The 17,964-nt window shown below is 40.0% G+C and overlaps 1 protein-coding gene across 1 annotated transcript; it reads left to right on the forward strand.

Annotated features, from left to right (window-relative positions):
* Positions 1–8,043: 8,043 nt before the first annotated feature.
* On the forward strand, positions 8,044–17,421 carry dusp19 (dual specificity phosphatase 19). The gene is made up of 5 exons (XM_023337530.1): positions 8,044–8,151; positions 10,606–10,846; positions 11,546–11,592; positions 12,503–12,655; positions 17,017–17,421. Exons 2-5 carry the CDS (start codon positions 10,624–10,626, stop codon positions 17,221–17,223), a joined length of 630 nt encoding a protein of 209 aa, XP_023193298.1. The 5' UTR covers positions 8,044–8,151; positions 10,606–10,623; the 3' UTR covers positions 17,224–17,421.
* The last annotated feature ends 543 nt before the right edge of the window (positions 17,422–17,964 follow it).

Here is a 17,964-nt window from a genome sequence, read left to right on the forward strand (position 1 = left end):
TCCTCCTCCTCCTCCTCCTCCTCCTCCTCCTCCTCCTCCTCCTCCTCCCTTATCCTATGCACTAAAAAACAGATTCCTTTTTGATGAAAAGTCAACATTGCTTAAGCCCCGGAAAGCTCCTGGGTGCTTGTGCCATTACATCTACAGGAGTAAGTGTGGGGCACTCACTGGCTGCATTTCCCTCCACCTAAAGTTGGAGTAATCCCACTGCAGGCTGCATTACACTTATATATTCAAGGTTTATTGGATGCAGTTATTAGTCTTCTGTCTATTTTGGTGTCCTGGGATATATATGCCTGTCTGTTTCTAGTTTTGCGGGGGCCCAAACTACAGTGAAGAAATTTCTAACTCCTTACGTGGCTCGCTGAAATGCCACCATCTATTACATGTTAGAAGCGAGGCAGTGTGCAGTTAAAGGGGCCGTTACATGTGTTTTCAGGCAACATAGTGCCAGTACATAACTTCAGTTGTTATAAAAATGTTGTATACTTAACCCAGTGGCGCAGTTGGTAGAGCTGTTGCCTTGCAGCAAGAAGGTCCTGGGTTCGATTCCCGCTCCGGGGTCTTTCTGCAGGGAGTTTGCATGTTCTCCCTGTGCATGCTGGGTTCTCCGGCTTCCTCCCACAGTCCAAAAACATAACTGTTAGGTGTGTGCATGGTTGTGTGTCCTGCCCTGCGACAGACTGGTGACCTGTACAGGGTGAACCCCGCCTGGAACGTTAGCTGGCACCAGCACCCCTCCCGACCCCACTAGGGACAAGGGTGTATAGAAAACGGATGGACTTATGTTGGGGATCAAATTGACCCGTTTTTTTTTTGCATGAAACTTTTTCTATCTGTCTTAATAGATACATATACATATAATAATTGAAAAATTATTCATTTTACACATTTGTTACCCCCCCTCCCCTGCGTCTACTTTTTACATAGATACTGATACTGTTCGGGTCAATTTGACCCGGCAGTTAAGTTCAAGGGTAAAAATGTCAAAAAATGTCAGATTCTGTATGTTTCCTTGCAGCTATGAACCATATTTCACCCCACACACACATGCACTGCTCTGTGAGGCAACAGAACTGCCCGAATACTTGGAAACTGCAGCTCTGAGGAGGAGCTTTGTCCTCGAAGGCGGAGCTAGGTCCACCCAGGTGTTTTGCACAGCTTAATGGTTGCCATTGGAGATTAAAGGATTCCTCAAACGTGCATGAAAGAATCCAAGCAACACTCCAGGTATGTTTTGACATTACAACATGATGTGAAATTCCAAAAAGTCTATCTTACATAATAATGCTGTTTTAATTTTACTGCGATGAGGCTGAACATGTAGCTTTGAGGCCCCCTGGTGGCTAGGAGGTCGCAAGCAGTCACCTACTGTAGCTTGCCTATGACAAAATGGTCTCCAGGGTCTTTTTTTTTTCTTCAAATCATTGTTTATTTATAAAGCGCTTTAGATAAAGTGCTTTACAGGTATACTAAAGGAAATAAAATGAAGGCAATAATAATAACACAAACCTGTAAGAAAACTACAAGGTTGACATAATTAATTAAGTCATAACACAAAGGCACTATATGGAATTATACAACGGTATAAAAAGACGAGTTTTTAAAACAGTTTTAAAATCATTTAGAGATCCAGCAAACCTCACAGATTGTTCCAAACGACTGGAACAGTCTTAAGGACATTATGAAGAAGCTCATTTTTAACTTTCCTTATAAGTCTCCGGTGATAAAAAAAAAGAAAAAAAAGATTTAATTTCAAAATCAAACATATAAACATGGAGAAAGTGAAACATTATGTTTTTGTTCAATAGAATCACATTCAGAGACTTGCTATAGTTAAGACATTAACTGTGTTTTACACGAATGGAACCAGAAAATTTTATACAACCTGTCAAACAGAGTGGGAAAGTATTTAATTTAAAAAGATGCACAGCATCTTTCTTAACGTATCAACATGTTATTGGCTGAAACCTACCAGAAACTAACCAGACCCGTTAGTTTGTCTTTAAAAAGCCCTTCTGTCCTCCACCCATCATCTGGATTAATTGCATCTGTTTGAATTAACTGCAAATTGACATAATGAAAATGAATTTGCTTAATGGAAACACGGCAATTTTGAAAAGAAAAAAAAACAACAACATGATTTTTGGGTAAGAAGTTATTGGCCTATCAAAACCATTTGTTTTCCACATCACAAGAGTCACGTGATCAACAGCCAGACGTCACCACAGATGAAAACGTGGAAGAGGACGACGTTTTTATTTGTAGTTTTTTCTTGCAGCTGGCTCCAGCGGAGCTCTGAGAGTCTCTCAGCTTCACACAGTTCAGTAAAAGATGGGCGTCATTCTAACGTGTTGAATCCATCGCTCTAATGTAAAATCACCGACTGCAATTTTCCCAAAAACGCCGCATACGTAGCGGGGCTTGTCGCTCCCATGGCTGATAGATGATGAGCGCTAGCGCCATGACTGAAGCGTGAATATATTTCATGCAACTGTCACTGTCGTAATTTTCAGTGAGTTGTGACGTGCACAAGCTCCTTCACATGCGATTTTAATTAAATTTCCTATTTAAAATAAATTAGAAAGGACAGTTTTTGCAATAGAGAAATTGCTAGATTGGCATCTATAATTTTTCATTGGGAATGCAGTTAACCGATCAAAGTCCATCCTTGTCAGCATTGGTAGGACCATGTTAGAACACCAGGGACAAGATGGTGGACCTGCAGGACATCATGCTAACAGCTAACAGTTTGGTGAGAACTCAACTCTGTGTATTATTATTGTTTTTTTTGTTTTTTTACCCATAACCTCACTCGTGAACTTGCTTTGCTTTCTTTATGTCTTACTTGGGTTTCTGCCGACATCTGGTGTGAATTATATGCCAATGGCCCCATTAGAAATACTTAAACTGAGAAAGAATTAACACATTCAGTACTTATTTCTTTTCACTGTATGTTTGTTTTTGTGACATGGCACAGCAAACTGAAAGAGATCATATCCAGCTGTCTTACCCCTTAATAGCATTGCTATGCAGACGCTGGACCTTGAGATAATTCAACATGCACCGAGCCGCTATTTGAATTCAAAAGTCTGGGAATTGTTGCACTAGTCGGTTATTTACAGAAACAGAGCAACTTCCTGGTTGCCTCACAACTAAATGAAAAATGATTCTGTGGAAAACGCCTGTTTACCTGCATTCATGTGGAAACAAATGTCTTTCCTTCAGTGTGATACAGTCAACAGATAAAATTATGAAATGAAAATATATTTTACATTTCATAAAACACCTTAAAGACCTTAAAGAGACTATTTTTCCTTTATTGCTAGATTGTGCAGTCTAGCAATAAATCTAGTAAATCAAAAATCAACCCCAAATTTATTTGTATATCACATTGCAGCAACAAGACAGCTCAAAGTGCCTTACATCATAAAAATATGAGAACAACATATTTGTTGTTCTCAACAAAGCATGAAAACATTGTACTGTCACCAATCGTGAAACCAGTTACACCCATTACATTGTGTCAAATGCCATAATCAAAATCACCAATACCCATCAAATATGTCGATCAATATTCCAGTTATTATGATTCAAAAGTGACCTTAAACAGCTGGGTTTTTATTCTTGATTTAAAGGAGCTCAGTGTTTCGGCTGTTCTGCAGTTTTCTGGAAGTTGTGTTACACAGAAGCTGAATGCTGCTTCTCCATGTTTGGTTCTGGTTCTGGGGATGCAGAGCAGAACCAGAACCAGAATCAGAAGACCTGGGAGGTCTGGAAGGTTGATACATCAGCAGATCTATAATGTACTGTGGTGCTAAGCCATTGAGTGATTTCTAAGTATTTTAGTACATCTCATAAATTACAATATTGGGTAAATGTGTCAAAACGTCTTACCAGTGATCTCAGAAAGTGAAACTCACATATTGTATAAAATGATCATAGATTGATACATTCAAAGCTTTTTTTTCTTTTCTTGTTATTTTTGGATGATTATTTCTTCCAGAGAATGAAATCCCAAAAGTCAGTCTCTCAGAACAATTAGAATCCTGTGGCAAAGGTCATTAATGGAAACTCATGTTGTCACAGCCTAATCAGGTAATTAACTCAAAACACCTGCTAAGGTTTCCTGAGCCTTTAAACCGTCTCTCAGTCCGGGTCAGTCAGCTACACGATCTGCTGACTGGACATGTCCAGAGGACGGTGATGGACACCTGTCACGAAGAGGGGAACACACACACACACACACGCACGCACGCACACACACACACACACACACACACACACACACACACACGCCCACACACACACACACACATGTCCACAGCTGAAGAAGCTGGTGGTTCACAGAGTTCTGTATCCAAGCATGTTAACGGAAAGTACAGAGGAGAAACAAAGGTTCAAAGGAAGGTGTTAGAAACAGGAACAGTGCAGAGATTGGGACTGACACGTGGGGTGAAGGTAACACAGGGATCTGGCAAAAAACGGTAAAATGTCTCTCTGACTGACTGCTGCTGAGCTTTCAGCTGCTTTTCCTTCATCCTCACAGTCTCACAGAGAACCCCCCCCCCCAGTAGTGATTAGGTTAACGTGCCTCCAGGCCTGGTCGCAAAACCGTCGTTGTCTCTGATTCAGGTTTTCAGATCAAATCAGTAATTCCTCGAGTGACCGCGGGCGTCGTGGGAAACCTCCACATCCGCCTAAACACAGAAGCGGCAACTTGACCCGTCACCGATGCTGGGAGTACTGGGACGAACCCGTAACTGATTGAGTGGCTGGAGGCGACCTTTGACCCAGGCAGGGCTTGTTGCATTAACAGCCCCGTTATTGGTCCATTAAACCTGAGTATGACGCAGCAAACTGAAGCACTTTGTGTGTGTGTGTGTGTGTGTGTGTGTTGATGGTTAGTAATGATTGTCAGATGTTGGAGGAGCTTCCCATGTAAGGGTTGAGTTACAGCCAACACACACACACGCCCACACACACCCACACACATGCGCGCCCCCCCCCACACACACACAAACGCACGCACACGCCCGCACACGCACACACACACGCATTCACACCCTTGGCCTCTCTGGGTTTTCTGACTCATGGATCAACATGCAGAGAACTGAATCAGCACTTTGTCTTCCATCATTCGCTTACCTCTCTCTTTCTTTCTGTCTTTCTTTCTTCCACCCCCGTTCTCCACCCGGTTTTCTTTCTTCTGCATGTTCTCATGATTTAATCTCTGTAAGTGTTTTTTTTTTTCTGACGTAAAAGCTTCTTTTAGTTGGCAGGAAAAAATCTTATCAGAGGAATGAACACACACATTCCCAAAGGTAAACACACACATAGACTGGAAGCACATTCGTTTTTCCCAATGTTTTTTCTGTCTCTGTTTCTCCCCTACCCCACCAACATCACCTCTTCTGTCAGGTTTTTCATTATGTCCCGTCTTCTGCATCTCCTCATCTCGTTCTCATCACTTTTCAGGTTTCGGATCAGAGGAAGGGGCTTCTCGTATCGCTGGATTTCATTATGTCATCGATGGTCCTCTCTCAAAGATAGCTGTGCTAACGTGTCCTGGCCAGTGCGGTGCAGGAGGGGCAGGGGGTGAGGTTGGGGGTTGAGAAGATTCAGTTTCACCCAGAGAGAAAGCTAGTTCTCGCTGCATGTGGAAATATTCTTGGAAACTACCAAAATTGATTCCAACATAAATAAGACTGCAGCTGTACACACACACACACACACACACACACACACACACACACACACACACACACACACACACACACACACACACACACACACACACCCCGCACGCACACACATGCCCGCACACTCAGGGTATTGCGAAGGATTGAATGTAATCTGGAACAATTGCTGGTTTTGCAGCATGTTTGCAGAAAAAAGTGACTAGTGGCTGCAGTGTTGGATTTATGACGCGTAGTTAAATAAAGCCAGCGCAGCGCAGGTGGACATATTCACTGCAAATAGTTTTCATCCTGCTGTCCTCTGCAGCTGGAACACATAAAGTCATCTGTGAAGGTTTACCCTACTGGTTGAAGACACTGTTCAGTAGGTACTTAGAGGGCTTTCTCGCCAATCAAAACACATCCTAGTAGGTTATACGGTGTTTTTAGCACTTAAATGCCAATAATAAAAAGGTAAATGAAGCACCATGTGCCCTTCAGATGGCTTCAGGTTTTCTCCGGCTGTTAAAGGGGCAGCATCATGCATATTCCAGGCACATCATGCATATACCATTTTATGGCATAATCAAAAAACTGTTACCTTCAGTTATTAAAACATTGCTGTGTATGAGTCAAATATGACAATTTCACAGCTTGAAATTGGGCCTCTATTTCTTTAAGAAGCTCCTGCTCTTTCTGAAACTCCGCCTTCAGGAAGTCATCAGAACATGGCTCCTCTATTAAAGCTTTAACAACGTTTTTACCAGCGTTCTACTAAGTGGAAGCTCCTATAAGGAGCTCAGCAGATAGTGCAGTTCCACCTGATGTTTGCTAATTGCTGCTGGCTAGTCTGAAGGAGCTGAGAAACATCTGCTTTGTGGAAACGGTGGCACTTTGTGAGAGCAAGCACAACCCGAACACTCCAGATGTGTTTTTGATGAGGGATGTAAAGCTAAAAGTCCAGTTTACATAATACTGGCCCTTTAACACGGCCATGTTAAACTGTTGACAGCTGCCCTACAAGGCTGTACAGGGACCTAAACACAATTTGACTTTGCTGACTCCCATAAACCATCAGGCATCACGTCGCAGCTGATTGTTCCTTTAACTGTGTTGCTACTTACTACACTAATGCTGTCCAAAAGGTGTCTGTACTAAGTCTTTCTGTAATGTTGCTGTTACTTTTGGGTGAGGTCAAATAATTTCGAAGCAATTATTATTATTTTATCCACACCATTGAACGCATCATTTCCACTAGCAGAAAAAAGCAGCGACCTTAGCATTACCATGCTCAACAGTTGGCTCGGCTTTCTTGACTCCTCCGTTACTTGGTGCCGACAATTCTCATCACGACCAGCCCGCACCAACCGGTGCTGCCTGTATGTCAACATGAACCAAAATCCCTGAAGCTTTCTCTAATCTATGCCACAGGGAACAGGGCCCGACAGGGTGCACCTAATAAAGTGTCCGATGTATTCAAAAACTCAAAACAGTTCTACTTTCATCTCGTTACCTTGAACATAACCAAAGCATAATTAGACACCGTCACACAAAGTACTTACAAGTAAAAAAAAGTATTTATGTTTGAGAATAATTAAGAACTAAAATTATACACTCAAAACCTATCTAAAGTAAAACTTCTAGAAATGATTGCATATAGATGTATATTTTGAATATGTTTTTTAAATGTACATTTAAATAATACAGTTTTACAAAAACATGCAAAGGATATATATTTTTTAAATTACCCTTAGTATAACTTTAGTAATATATTTAATTGTAATGTAAAGTATATTTTAGAAAAAAAAATCAAATATTTGGATGGATGGATGGATGGATTAGAAGCATGGTTTTTAATGTATTTATCTTAAAATATCTTAGAAAGTACGTCCAATTGATATAATATTAGAAATGTATTTCAGAAAAATGCAGCCTACTTAAAACATACATAAGTAGATAACCTTTTAAGCAGCGATGTATTTCTGTCTCCCGTTTCTCAGGAAGCCCATCAGCAAATATAGAAATATGGCTCCCTCTAGTGGAACATTTGGAACATCTACCAATTGACCACAGTCTGTTTAAATCTAAGCCTGTATTTACTAAAATGTTGTGACCTAAATACTTCAAAACTCTAAGTTCCCTCTTGTTTTTTTTTAAAAATGTTTTAAAATGAGTACCGTAACCTCATTTGGGACAAGATTTTAGTCTTGGTACAGTTTAACAGTATCTGTTACGTAGCCAGGTGGCGGTTCTCATGTTGCTCAGTGACCGCTCCCCTCCAGCAGAGGAGGTCCAGGTGACACCGGGCAGACAGGTAGACGTCACACCTGAAGCTGCTACAACTGGAGAGGAGAGACTGCTGGAGAAAAGGATGAGAGCAGAAGTGTGTGTCCGTGGTTCTCTCTGTGTCCCGGTTTGAACTGGATGTTTTGTCACAAAAGCAACAACTAAAACCGACCATCTGATAAAGCAGGTAATGGACTTTTTTTTTTTTATTTATCCCTGTGTTTGTTATTGTGCTTTAGCATCAACCTGCCAATGGACTAGAAATGGAAATTAGCAACATGCTGGCTATAATCTCATATTTTACATGTAGATATTCATTAACACATGTTGTCCCATTTTAAAAAAGAAACTTGAACTTAAACTCTTAACTGTTGCCTTGAACTTGGGTAACAAATATTAATGTAAAAATAATAATCAGACGATTAGGGGGAAAAAAACCCACATACTAAATAATATTCAGTGTATTTTTTTCATTGGCATAATGAAATGTCTTGTGCACCCTGTGCACAGGAAAAATTACTCAGAAATGTGGATTTAAATCGGAAATCACACGACTGAACAGACATCTCACAAAATAATAATAATTAAAAAATAAAAATGATAAGTCAGATTTGGGGATGTAAAATTTTATAAAGGATAAATTTACCATCCAAAATGAGACGTTTACATTCTGGAAATGTGTTCTAGGCTGAATGAATATCTCAGCAAAAAAAACAGTGTATAACTTTATTTTAGAATGATAATTGATGTTAATTAATGTCCATTTGATTTACCTCAAATCACCAGTGATGACTGATAATCACAGTAAATTACAAAAAAAATAACAAAAACCAGACTGACACAGAAGCACACCAAGATAAAAACTAAAAGTCAATAAATATGTTACTTAAATCACATTAAAATTCAAGTGTTCTCTATGAATTTCGCCTAAAATAGTTCATACCTGACTTTATTCAGGCCTGGGGACATTCAGTCCATCGTTGACCAGCAGCAAAGATATTAATATTTTTTCTTTTACAACTGGAGACCCAGTGAAATGATCGACTGTGTCTGATATGTATTTTTTACTGTCCGTATCACTAATGTTTATTGTACAAATGTTCAATGTTGGTGCCTATTTTTCTACATCCTACATAGACAAGAATGCCTTGATTCTAGAAGCTGGTTTAAAATGAAACTTGATGTCACTGTTAAGATTTAGTTCTGAGTTTAGGATGTATTTTTTCTGCGCTTTTACGCACCATCGAGTCTTTCTGAGGTTGTGTGTCTTTTATTTTATTCATTTTTTTTCCATTAAGCCGAAGGAAACATTGGCCTATCCGCTCTGTGTGTGTAAAGAGTTGTGTCAGATAGTCACACACTTATATAGAGTTGTGTCATCACTGTGGTATTATTACAAATTCTGAAATACTCTGTATTTTAATGATGCAAATACTGAATAAAAGTGGCACGAAAAAGCATCCTAGAGGAACTCCACGGGTCATTTTTGCTCGCTCCGATTTATAATTACCAGTTCAGTTCAGTTTGGTGATAAATACCAAACTGAACATTTAAAGGAGTTCAGTAATAGACAACACTGCTGCTTACTGGTCTAAAGTGTCTCCTTGGTAGTTGCGTTTTTCTCATGTAGTCTTTACTTTGAAAACTTAATGAGCAATTTGACTCACAATTAGTCATTTTTTGACAGCTTGGACGTTTGGTGACTGGACTTAATTAAACGAAGCTATTCAGAAAGAAGGTAACAACACCATTAGAGCATCAATACTAAATTATCTAAACTTACTCCAGAGCTCTAAATAGATGGATAAATGCACTCTGAAAAATGTAATTATCTTGTGTGATTGGTTCAGTGAATAATGCATAATTAAGTTGATGAAGTGTGGGCAATTATCTTCCTTGGCTTTCCTTTACTACGTTGCGGCGGCCAGACCATGTAGTTCTACAGCTACTTCATATTCATTATGTCAGAGTATCGTTTCTTTCTTTTCTTGAAATATTATACCATCATCAGTATATGACTTGAAAACGGTCTCAAAACAACAGCCTTGTCATTTACAGCTATAATTTCAGGGCCAATATATTATCCAGCGAAATTTATTATGGCAGATTTATTGGGATACATCAGTAAATATAGGTTATTCTGTATGATGGCAATAAATATCGGATATTGATATTGATATCGTCTCAATTTTTCACATCAATCAATCAACCAACCCATCAATAAAGTTTATTGATGTAAACTTACATCAATAAACTTCAGCAACAAGGCATTTCCAAGAGCTTTACATAATAAAAACACAGAAATACAGTCATAGAACAAACAGTCAACAAGTGAAGCTTTACATTTTGACAAGCGCCATCGTTACACATCGCATTTCACTGATTATGTTTCAATAGCGACTCTAAACAGCTGGGTTTTTACTCTAGATTTAAAGGAACTCAGTGTTTCTGCTCTTTTTCAGTTTTCTGGAGGTTTGTTCCAGATTTGTGGTGAATAGAAGCTGGATGCTGCTTCTCTATGTTTGATTCTGGTTGTGAGGATGCGGAGCAGAACCAGATCAGCGCATCTCTATTAAACATCGATATGTCGACGTGGTAATGCTGTCGAGGCAGTTTCTCACCGACGTTCCCGTCTCCTCAGGTTTGGTAAAGTTTGGCCATGCAGTCGTTGACTCAGGAGATCCAGAGCTTCTCCCGGACTCGCCTGCGGAAGCAGTGCACCCGTGTGACGTCGCTGAGTGGCCGACGCATCATCGAGACCTGGAAGGGCTCGACGATTACCGTGGTCGAAGACCCCGTCCCGCCAGAGAAGATGCTGGGCTACGTCCCAGACACTTCCTGGGACCTGCAGGTCGGCTTCGTGACGCCCTACCTGCTTCTGGGTGAGAGTGGAAGAGACAGACAAAAACACTCACTCAGCAAATTACGTTACGTTACCAAGTCAAGTTTATTTGTGCATCACAAAAGAGCAAGTTCCACTGGCAAGTGATTTCACTTATAATAAGACATTTTTACCATGTTAAAAGTGAAATAATCTACCAGTGGAAGTAGTACTTTTTCATCAAAATTAATAAATTATTCACTTATAACAAGTTGAAAAGTTGCTTGTAAGTTACTTTTGTCTTATTTCAAGTGTACTAAGATATTTGCGATAGAAACCAGACAAAAGTACTTTGTAAGATTTTGTGATTTTGCAGAGTGTCAGTATATTAGTGCTCATTTTTATAACTCATTCTAGTTTTTAACATAGTATTTTAGGTTCAGCCGTTGTTTTGGTTTACCTCTACCCTGGTCAGCAGTCGGGTTCACCGCCTTTCCCCGCCTTGGCCTGGATGTCACTTTCAGTCCACGACCACGACCTCCCGGACCAGGGCAGTCTGTAACACGAGTGCAGAGGTGGGGGTGGCCTGGAGGAGACATGACCCCTGAGGACGTAGATGTGGAAGCTGGATGAACCTTTGACCTGCATTAAGCTCAGCGTACCGAACGGATCCTCGTTTGGGTCCAACGCACTCCAAAACACGGAAAAGTCTGGAACTACGCGTCTAATTGACTCACTGTGTGTTTGTGTGTGTGAGCAGGTTCCCAGGATGCTGCACATGACTTTGGCACTCTAAGAAAACACAAGGTGAGCAGATCAGGTCGGGTCACACACGACTCCAGCCTGTTAGGAACTTTTGAGCATTGGGCAAAAGTTTTGGGTTGGCCATCTTTTTTTGTCTTCTACATTTGTAGATAAATATTATATATATAAAGCACCTTAAACAAGTATTCCTACCCATCAAAGCTTTCTACATTTTGTTACATCGGAACCAGAAACTTTGGCGTAGTTTAGAGGTATTTTATAAGACAAAGCAACACGAAGTAGTGCCTGTCTGTAGAACAGAAGAAAAAAACAAAGGAAGGTTTTCAACATAAAAATAAGGCCAGTTTGATGTGAATATTGTCACCTTCCTAAAACAACAGCCTAAGCCTGTTTTGTAAGGTTTTCAGTAAGATGTACAAGCTTGTTTTAAGTAAACAATTCCTTAATATTAATGAAAAAGTACCAGTTCCACTGGCAGATTATTTAACTTATAACAAGATGTTTTTCTCATGTTACAAGTGAAATAATCTGCCAGCGGAACTAGAACTTTTTCATCGATATGAAGAATTATTTACTTACAACAAGCTTCTACGTCTTGCTGAAAATGTACTTGTAAGTTAGGTTTGTCTTATTTCAAGTCTACTAAGACATTTGTACTAGAAAAATAACCAAATTTACTTGGTAATATTTTGTTGTTGATTCCACTGTATGCTTGTTCAGTTGCACTACAGGGTTTAAAAGTACACAGATTCACAGAGGCTTCTTAACGTGGCGGGTCCATCAGCATTGTACCCTGTAAATATCATTTTCTCAAGAGCTGTTAACCGAAGACAAGCACAGTGTAGTTACACACTCAGTGTGTTTATATGCAGCCTGAATGCCTCCCATTCAGACCGTCCGTCCGTGCGTGCCACACACTTCGGTCCACCAGTCAGCCGTTCTTCCTCCTCAGGTTTCTCACATCCTGAACGTGGCGTTCGGCGTGGAGAACGCGTTTCCGGACCTGTTCATCTACCGGACCGTCAGCATCCTGGACCACCCCGACGCCGACCTGCTGCAGTACATGCGGGACTGCTGCGACTTCATCCAGCAGGCTCGCAGAGAGGTAGCGTCTCCGTCCTCGGGAGATTTCCTGGGAAGATTTCGTGTCAAAGTTCTGCAAATTAATTCTACCCTTCCCCGTCAGCTGACCTCAGTTTAATCTGCATTTGCAAAACTGATAACATCACAGAGATATCGGATGACCAGATGGATTTAAAAGCTACTGCAACGTAAGGCGAAGCACTTTAGATTGTACTTTCAATCTACAGCGTAAACGAAGAACTTGACCTCAACAAAAAAAGTCTAATCAGTTAAATAGATTCTTTCCATCCCATGGAACATAAAAGTCCTTTGTCCGAGCAAAATTAAGAACAGTTTTGTGTTTTCACTTAGAAACCATGCTCCTTAGATTTTTCACGTTTTGTCACAATACAAGCACAATCTATCATAATTATGAAACAGAAGGAAAATGAATCACCTTTTGCTGCATTTACAGCTGCAGATCTTTCTGCCAGCGTTCTAGAGGCTGAAATCTTTCTTTACTTTCCCGATGGAGAGAGTGTATAAAACGTCACTGCTCAAGTCTTGCCACGTTCCACTTCAAATAAAAGAAACTGAAAACTATTTTTATAGAGTTTTTGACCTGAGTGTAGTTGGCCCCCCACCTTCTTCAAATCAGGCAAAATTTGTGTGGCAAAAGTTCTTGGTTTTGCTGCAGAGATATTACAAAATGTTTCCAGAGGTCACGAAAGGTCAACCAGCCCTTCTTCAAATCAGATGAAATTGGTGCCAATCAACTCAACTACGTTTGTGCTGGTTTGTGCAGCAAAAAACTTTTGTTTGTGCTGCTTTGGCTTTGACAATATTAATGAAAGCTTAAAGGTCAAAAGGTCAACCAGCCCCACCAATTTTACTAAATAAAGATGACCTTTTGTGGCACAAAGAATTTTGCTGCACAAACCAGCAGAAACATTTGACACCTATTTTGTCTGACTTGCAGAAGGTGAGTTGTAGGGACAACTTCACTCAGGTAAAGTGTTGGCGTCAGGATGAAGTGGTTTTTTTGTGGCTTTGTCAAAATTAGTTTATTTCGCAAAACTGCAATGGAAAGACTTTTTTTTTTTGCAATAGGGGTGGATCAAGAACCTGACCCGTGGCGTAAACCAACGAAGAAGACAACAACAAGAGGTAGTGGAAGGACGATGACGCGGAATGTTTTTGACGCGTCACGTTCACAAACTCATTCACGTGCGATTTTTAATTGCGTTTCTTATTTAACGCAAAAACCGCAATGGCAAAAACAGCAGAACGTCGACCAGGTTTTGCTCCCATTCGTAAAGGAAACGCAGCTGGAGACATTGGTTTCCCAGGTTTTTGGTGTAAAGTCAAAAACCTTTGATTTAGCTAAGATCAGAGCGCATTCTCCCTCATGTTTGCAGTAGCTTAAAAACGTTTCCTTGTAACTCTTCCATGAACGCCAGATTTGTGGAGTTCTTCAATAATAACTTCTTTAAACTTCTCCAAAATGCGCTGCGGCCCTTGGCCTTCATGAAGCCGGTTATCATCTAATAGTCTCTAACGAACCTCTGAAGCCTTCATGCCTTTGGGTATGAACAGTTTTGTGCTGTGACAGACGTCCTGACATCTTTGCCACTTGCTTCCTCTCCTAATTTCCTCTCCTCTTTTTCAGCTCTGAATAATAGATGCTAAGTTTTGCTGCTGTTTTATTAAACAGCCTCTAGATCAGATCTCGGTGACATACAAGCTTTTAGCAGCGGAGCCTGGGCCTCACCTTAACATGACACTACACACAAACACGCACACGCACACGCACACGCACACGCACACGCACACACACACACACACACACACACACACACACACACACACACACACACACACACACACACACACACACACAGAGTCATTAGAGGTGTCTGATTACAGGAAGTGTGTGTATGAATTCCTGATGATGAAATGGTTCTGTGTGTGTGTGGGGATGCATGGGTGTGTGTGTGTGTGTGTGTTTTTGGTAATTCCAGCCCTGATAACCAAACTGATTCATTTACTTTGAAATGCAGGCTCAGATTACCCAGCAGGCCACCTGGTTGATCATGACCAATAGATATTGATGTCGCTATGACAACCGCAAACATCTAATTGTTGAAGGACAGGCAGGAAAAGTACAACAGATACGCAAAATGTGCAACTTTTAAATTGCATTTATTGACTTTTTCCCCCCAGCAGATTTTCAAGCTCATATTTGATATCCAGATGCAACTTGTTGTTTTCATTGTTTTGTAAGAAAAGATCTAGATACACTTTTTTCTTAATTCATTTGTTTTTTGCATGTATTCCTCGCCATCTAACCAGAAGTTTCAATGTTAACTTTTCCTACCAGTTATATTTCTAAATGTGATGAAGTAAAGAAAACCTTTTTTTTAAAAAAAAACAAAACAAAAACAAAATCATTTTGGATCATTCGTTCATTCGTTTATCCGTCCTGCTGCCCGCCCTGCCTCTCGCCGGGCGGTGTGAAGCGTTCTTTTGAAGGAACATGCGGGCTGTAATTGAGAAGTTAATGACTTCCTAAAGACACCAACAAACAAGCTGTTTAGTTCGGCTCAAAGAGCCGAAGTCACAGCAGCAGGAGAACGGAGCCAACATGTGGTCAAATGACGCCACTGCAGCGGATGTTTGAAATCCAGCAGCTTCCTCTTCCATCTAGTTATCAGGTCCTCTTTGTTTTCAAAACTGTTAATTTATCGATATATAAAAAGAAACTGAAACGCTGACTCGAGGAATGCTGGTCATTGCAGACGATTCCATGTATTTCTAGAAAAAAAACCCTTTGCTTTTTTCCTAACTTTTGTTTTACAGAAACATTTATTTATGTGGTACTTAACTTAAGTCCCAACAATAAGAGCAATTGTCTGTCAATTTATAATCAAGTTGTATAATTTGACGCAAACTTTTCTCTTACGTTTGCTGTATTGTCCCGGCCAGAGACAAACTATTAGCTAAATAAAGAACCAAATGATTCCATCAGGAACTAAAACAAAGCAGCAGCTTTTCTCCTCATCTTCACTAAGTCATTGTGTAGAATAGCTCAGTTTAAATGAAATAACCTTACAATGATAGCTGAAGTTATGCATCTCTGGTATAACCACGAGAATTTTTGTTTCACGTGATTCAAAACAACTATGAATAAAGTAAAGAAGACAGCACTGAAGGGAATCAGGATTTGCATCAATGTTTGGCTTATGTAATTATTAATAACTATGATTAAAAGTTCACTTTTCATCAAATTATTAATAGGGTATTAACTAATAGAATCAGGAGAACCATTTCAGTCTACCTGAAATCATTCGGGGGGAAAAAAAATGCCAGTCTCTCATGAAGGAATGAATTCAACACCATCGGACAGCAGATACAGCAACGCCACACGGAGGATGATTGATAGCGCTAAGACCCTCCTCCTGGCTCTGATTGGTTGTTGGGAGCAGTGGTTGATTTCTTTTCACTACCGTCTCGTGCCATGCTGTCCCAACGTAGTGACAGTTTCAACAAATGTGTAAAATATATTTTTCATGAAAGTTCCATATCAAAGCTTTGGGGAATCATTTATTAGTAATGGTATAAAAACAAGTCAATTGTTCATCACAGAGCAACGTGACCCCCAAACGATAGACTGTTTTGTGTGTGTGTCTTAAGAGAACAATGGGTCATAAAACTTGGACAAGCAGCTGAGCCATTAGAACAGGGTGTCAAACTCCAGTCCTCGAGGGCCGCTGTCCTGCAGGTTTTAGATGTGCCACAGGTACAAAAACGCTGGAATAAAATGGCTTAATTACCTCCTCCTTGTGTAGATCAGTTCTCCAGAGCCTTAATGACCTAATTATTCTATTCAGGTGTGGTGCAGCAGAGGGACATCTAAAAGTTGCAGTGGCCCTTGAGGACTGGAGTTTGACACCTGTGCATCAGAGCTACAAAGGGACATGGAGTCATGGATGCATGGTTTGGCTTAGCCATTAGAGCTAAACACAGAAAATAAGGTGTTTTTCCCTACCTAAGTGAATGCATGTGTTGTGAATCTGCGCCTCCAGTGGCAACCCAAGGGAAAGGCAGGGCTTATTGCAAGCTTGGTGTTGTGTAACTTTTGACATAACCCAAAATATCACAAAAGTTTGTTAGAGTTGTGACATAACTAATAGAACTGCTGGGAAATGTGATCCGATTGATTTGCTTGAGGAAAGTCAAGTAGTGCTAAAGTACAGAACCTTGAGGCAAGTCAGTCATGTTAAAGAGAAACTGCCATGACCAGTAGTGATGATCGAATACTTTAGAAATTTGAATTAATAAATTTTTTCTTGGCTTCAAGTTTAATCAATTGTTGGTCTCAGTTGTGACATGATTGTGTTTCAGAAAGGCGTTGTGTTGGTCCATTGTAATGCCGGTGTGTCCCGCGCCCCGGCTATTGTCATCGGCTACCTGATGTCATGTGACGGACAGTCCTTTGAAGACGCGTTCTCGTTGGTGAAGTCTGCCCGGCCGGCCTCCTCTCCCAACCCCGGCTTCCTGGAACAGCTGAGAAACTACAAACTGCCTACAATGAACGGGTCTAAAGACTGAGTCTGGCGAAGGTTATACAGTCCGACGAGAAATCTCTGTGATTGTAATAAAACATTAAGAAACTTTTAAACATTTCTTCTGTGTAGAATTGTTTTTAATGGTGCAGGAATACTCTAAAGTTAGATACCAACCATCAGAGTGAAATTAGGTCTGAGAACAACTGCAATTACCAAAACGTCCTGCTTGATTTCTATTTATTTTCTGTTGTATGCCTTTTTGTGAATTTTAAATTTCTAAATGTTCTTCATGAGCTTCTTACCAGCAATAAGATCTCTTTTTTGTTCTGATGTTTTTTTTCCCATATTAAAGCTACTATCCAGTGATGTATTTCTTTTTTACTAACAACATCATATCAATAATAAGAAAACAGTTTATGATGAGTAGAAATGAATTGAACTTAATACAGTTCATCCACACAACATAAAATTACAACAGATGTATGGATGGACATCTTGAGGGCACACTACAAGACAAAAATATAAACTCAGTTTAAGTCAATCAGACAGATTAAAATGTAGTTATATACATTCCGATGTAATCCTTGTCATAATGTTAAACTCCATTTATTATCTCATTTAATACTTTCTATGTTAAAGGTTCAGTATAATCTGTTTTCCAGACATATAATGGCATTAATAACACAGTCAATAACTATGTCACCTTCAGTTGTAATTTATATCAAATATGACTTAAAAGAAATTTGACGTTGTACTTCAATGCCTTGAAATTGGGTGTCTGTCT

The sequence above is a fragment of the Xiphophorus maculatus genome, chromosome 7 (assembly GCF_002775205.1).
Source record: "Xiphophorus maculatus strain JP 163 A chromosome 7, X_maculatus-5.0-male, whole genome shotgun sequence".
In the NCBI taxonomy this organism is placed as follows: Eukaryota; Metazoa; Chordata; class Actinopteri; order Cyprinodontiformes; family Poeciliidae; genus Xiphophorus; species Xiphophorus maculatus.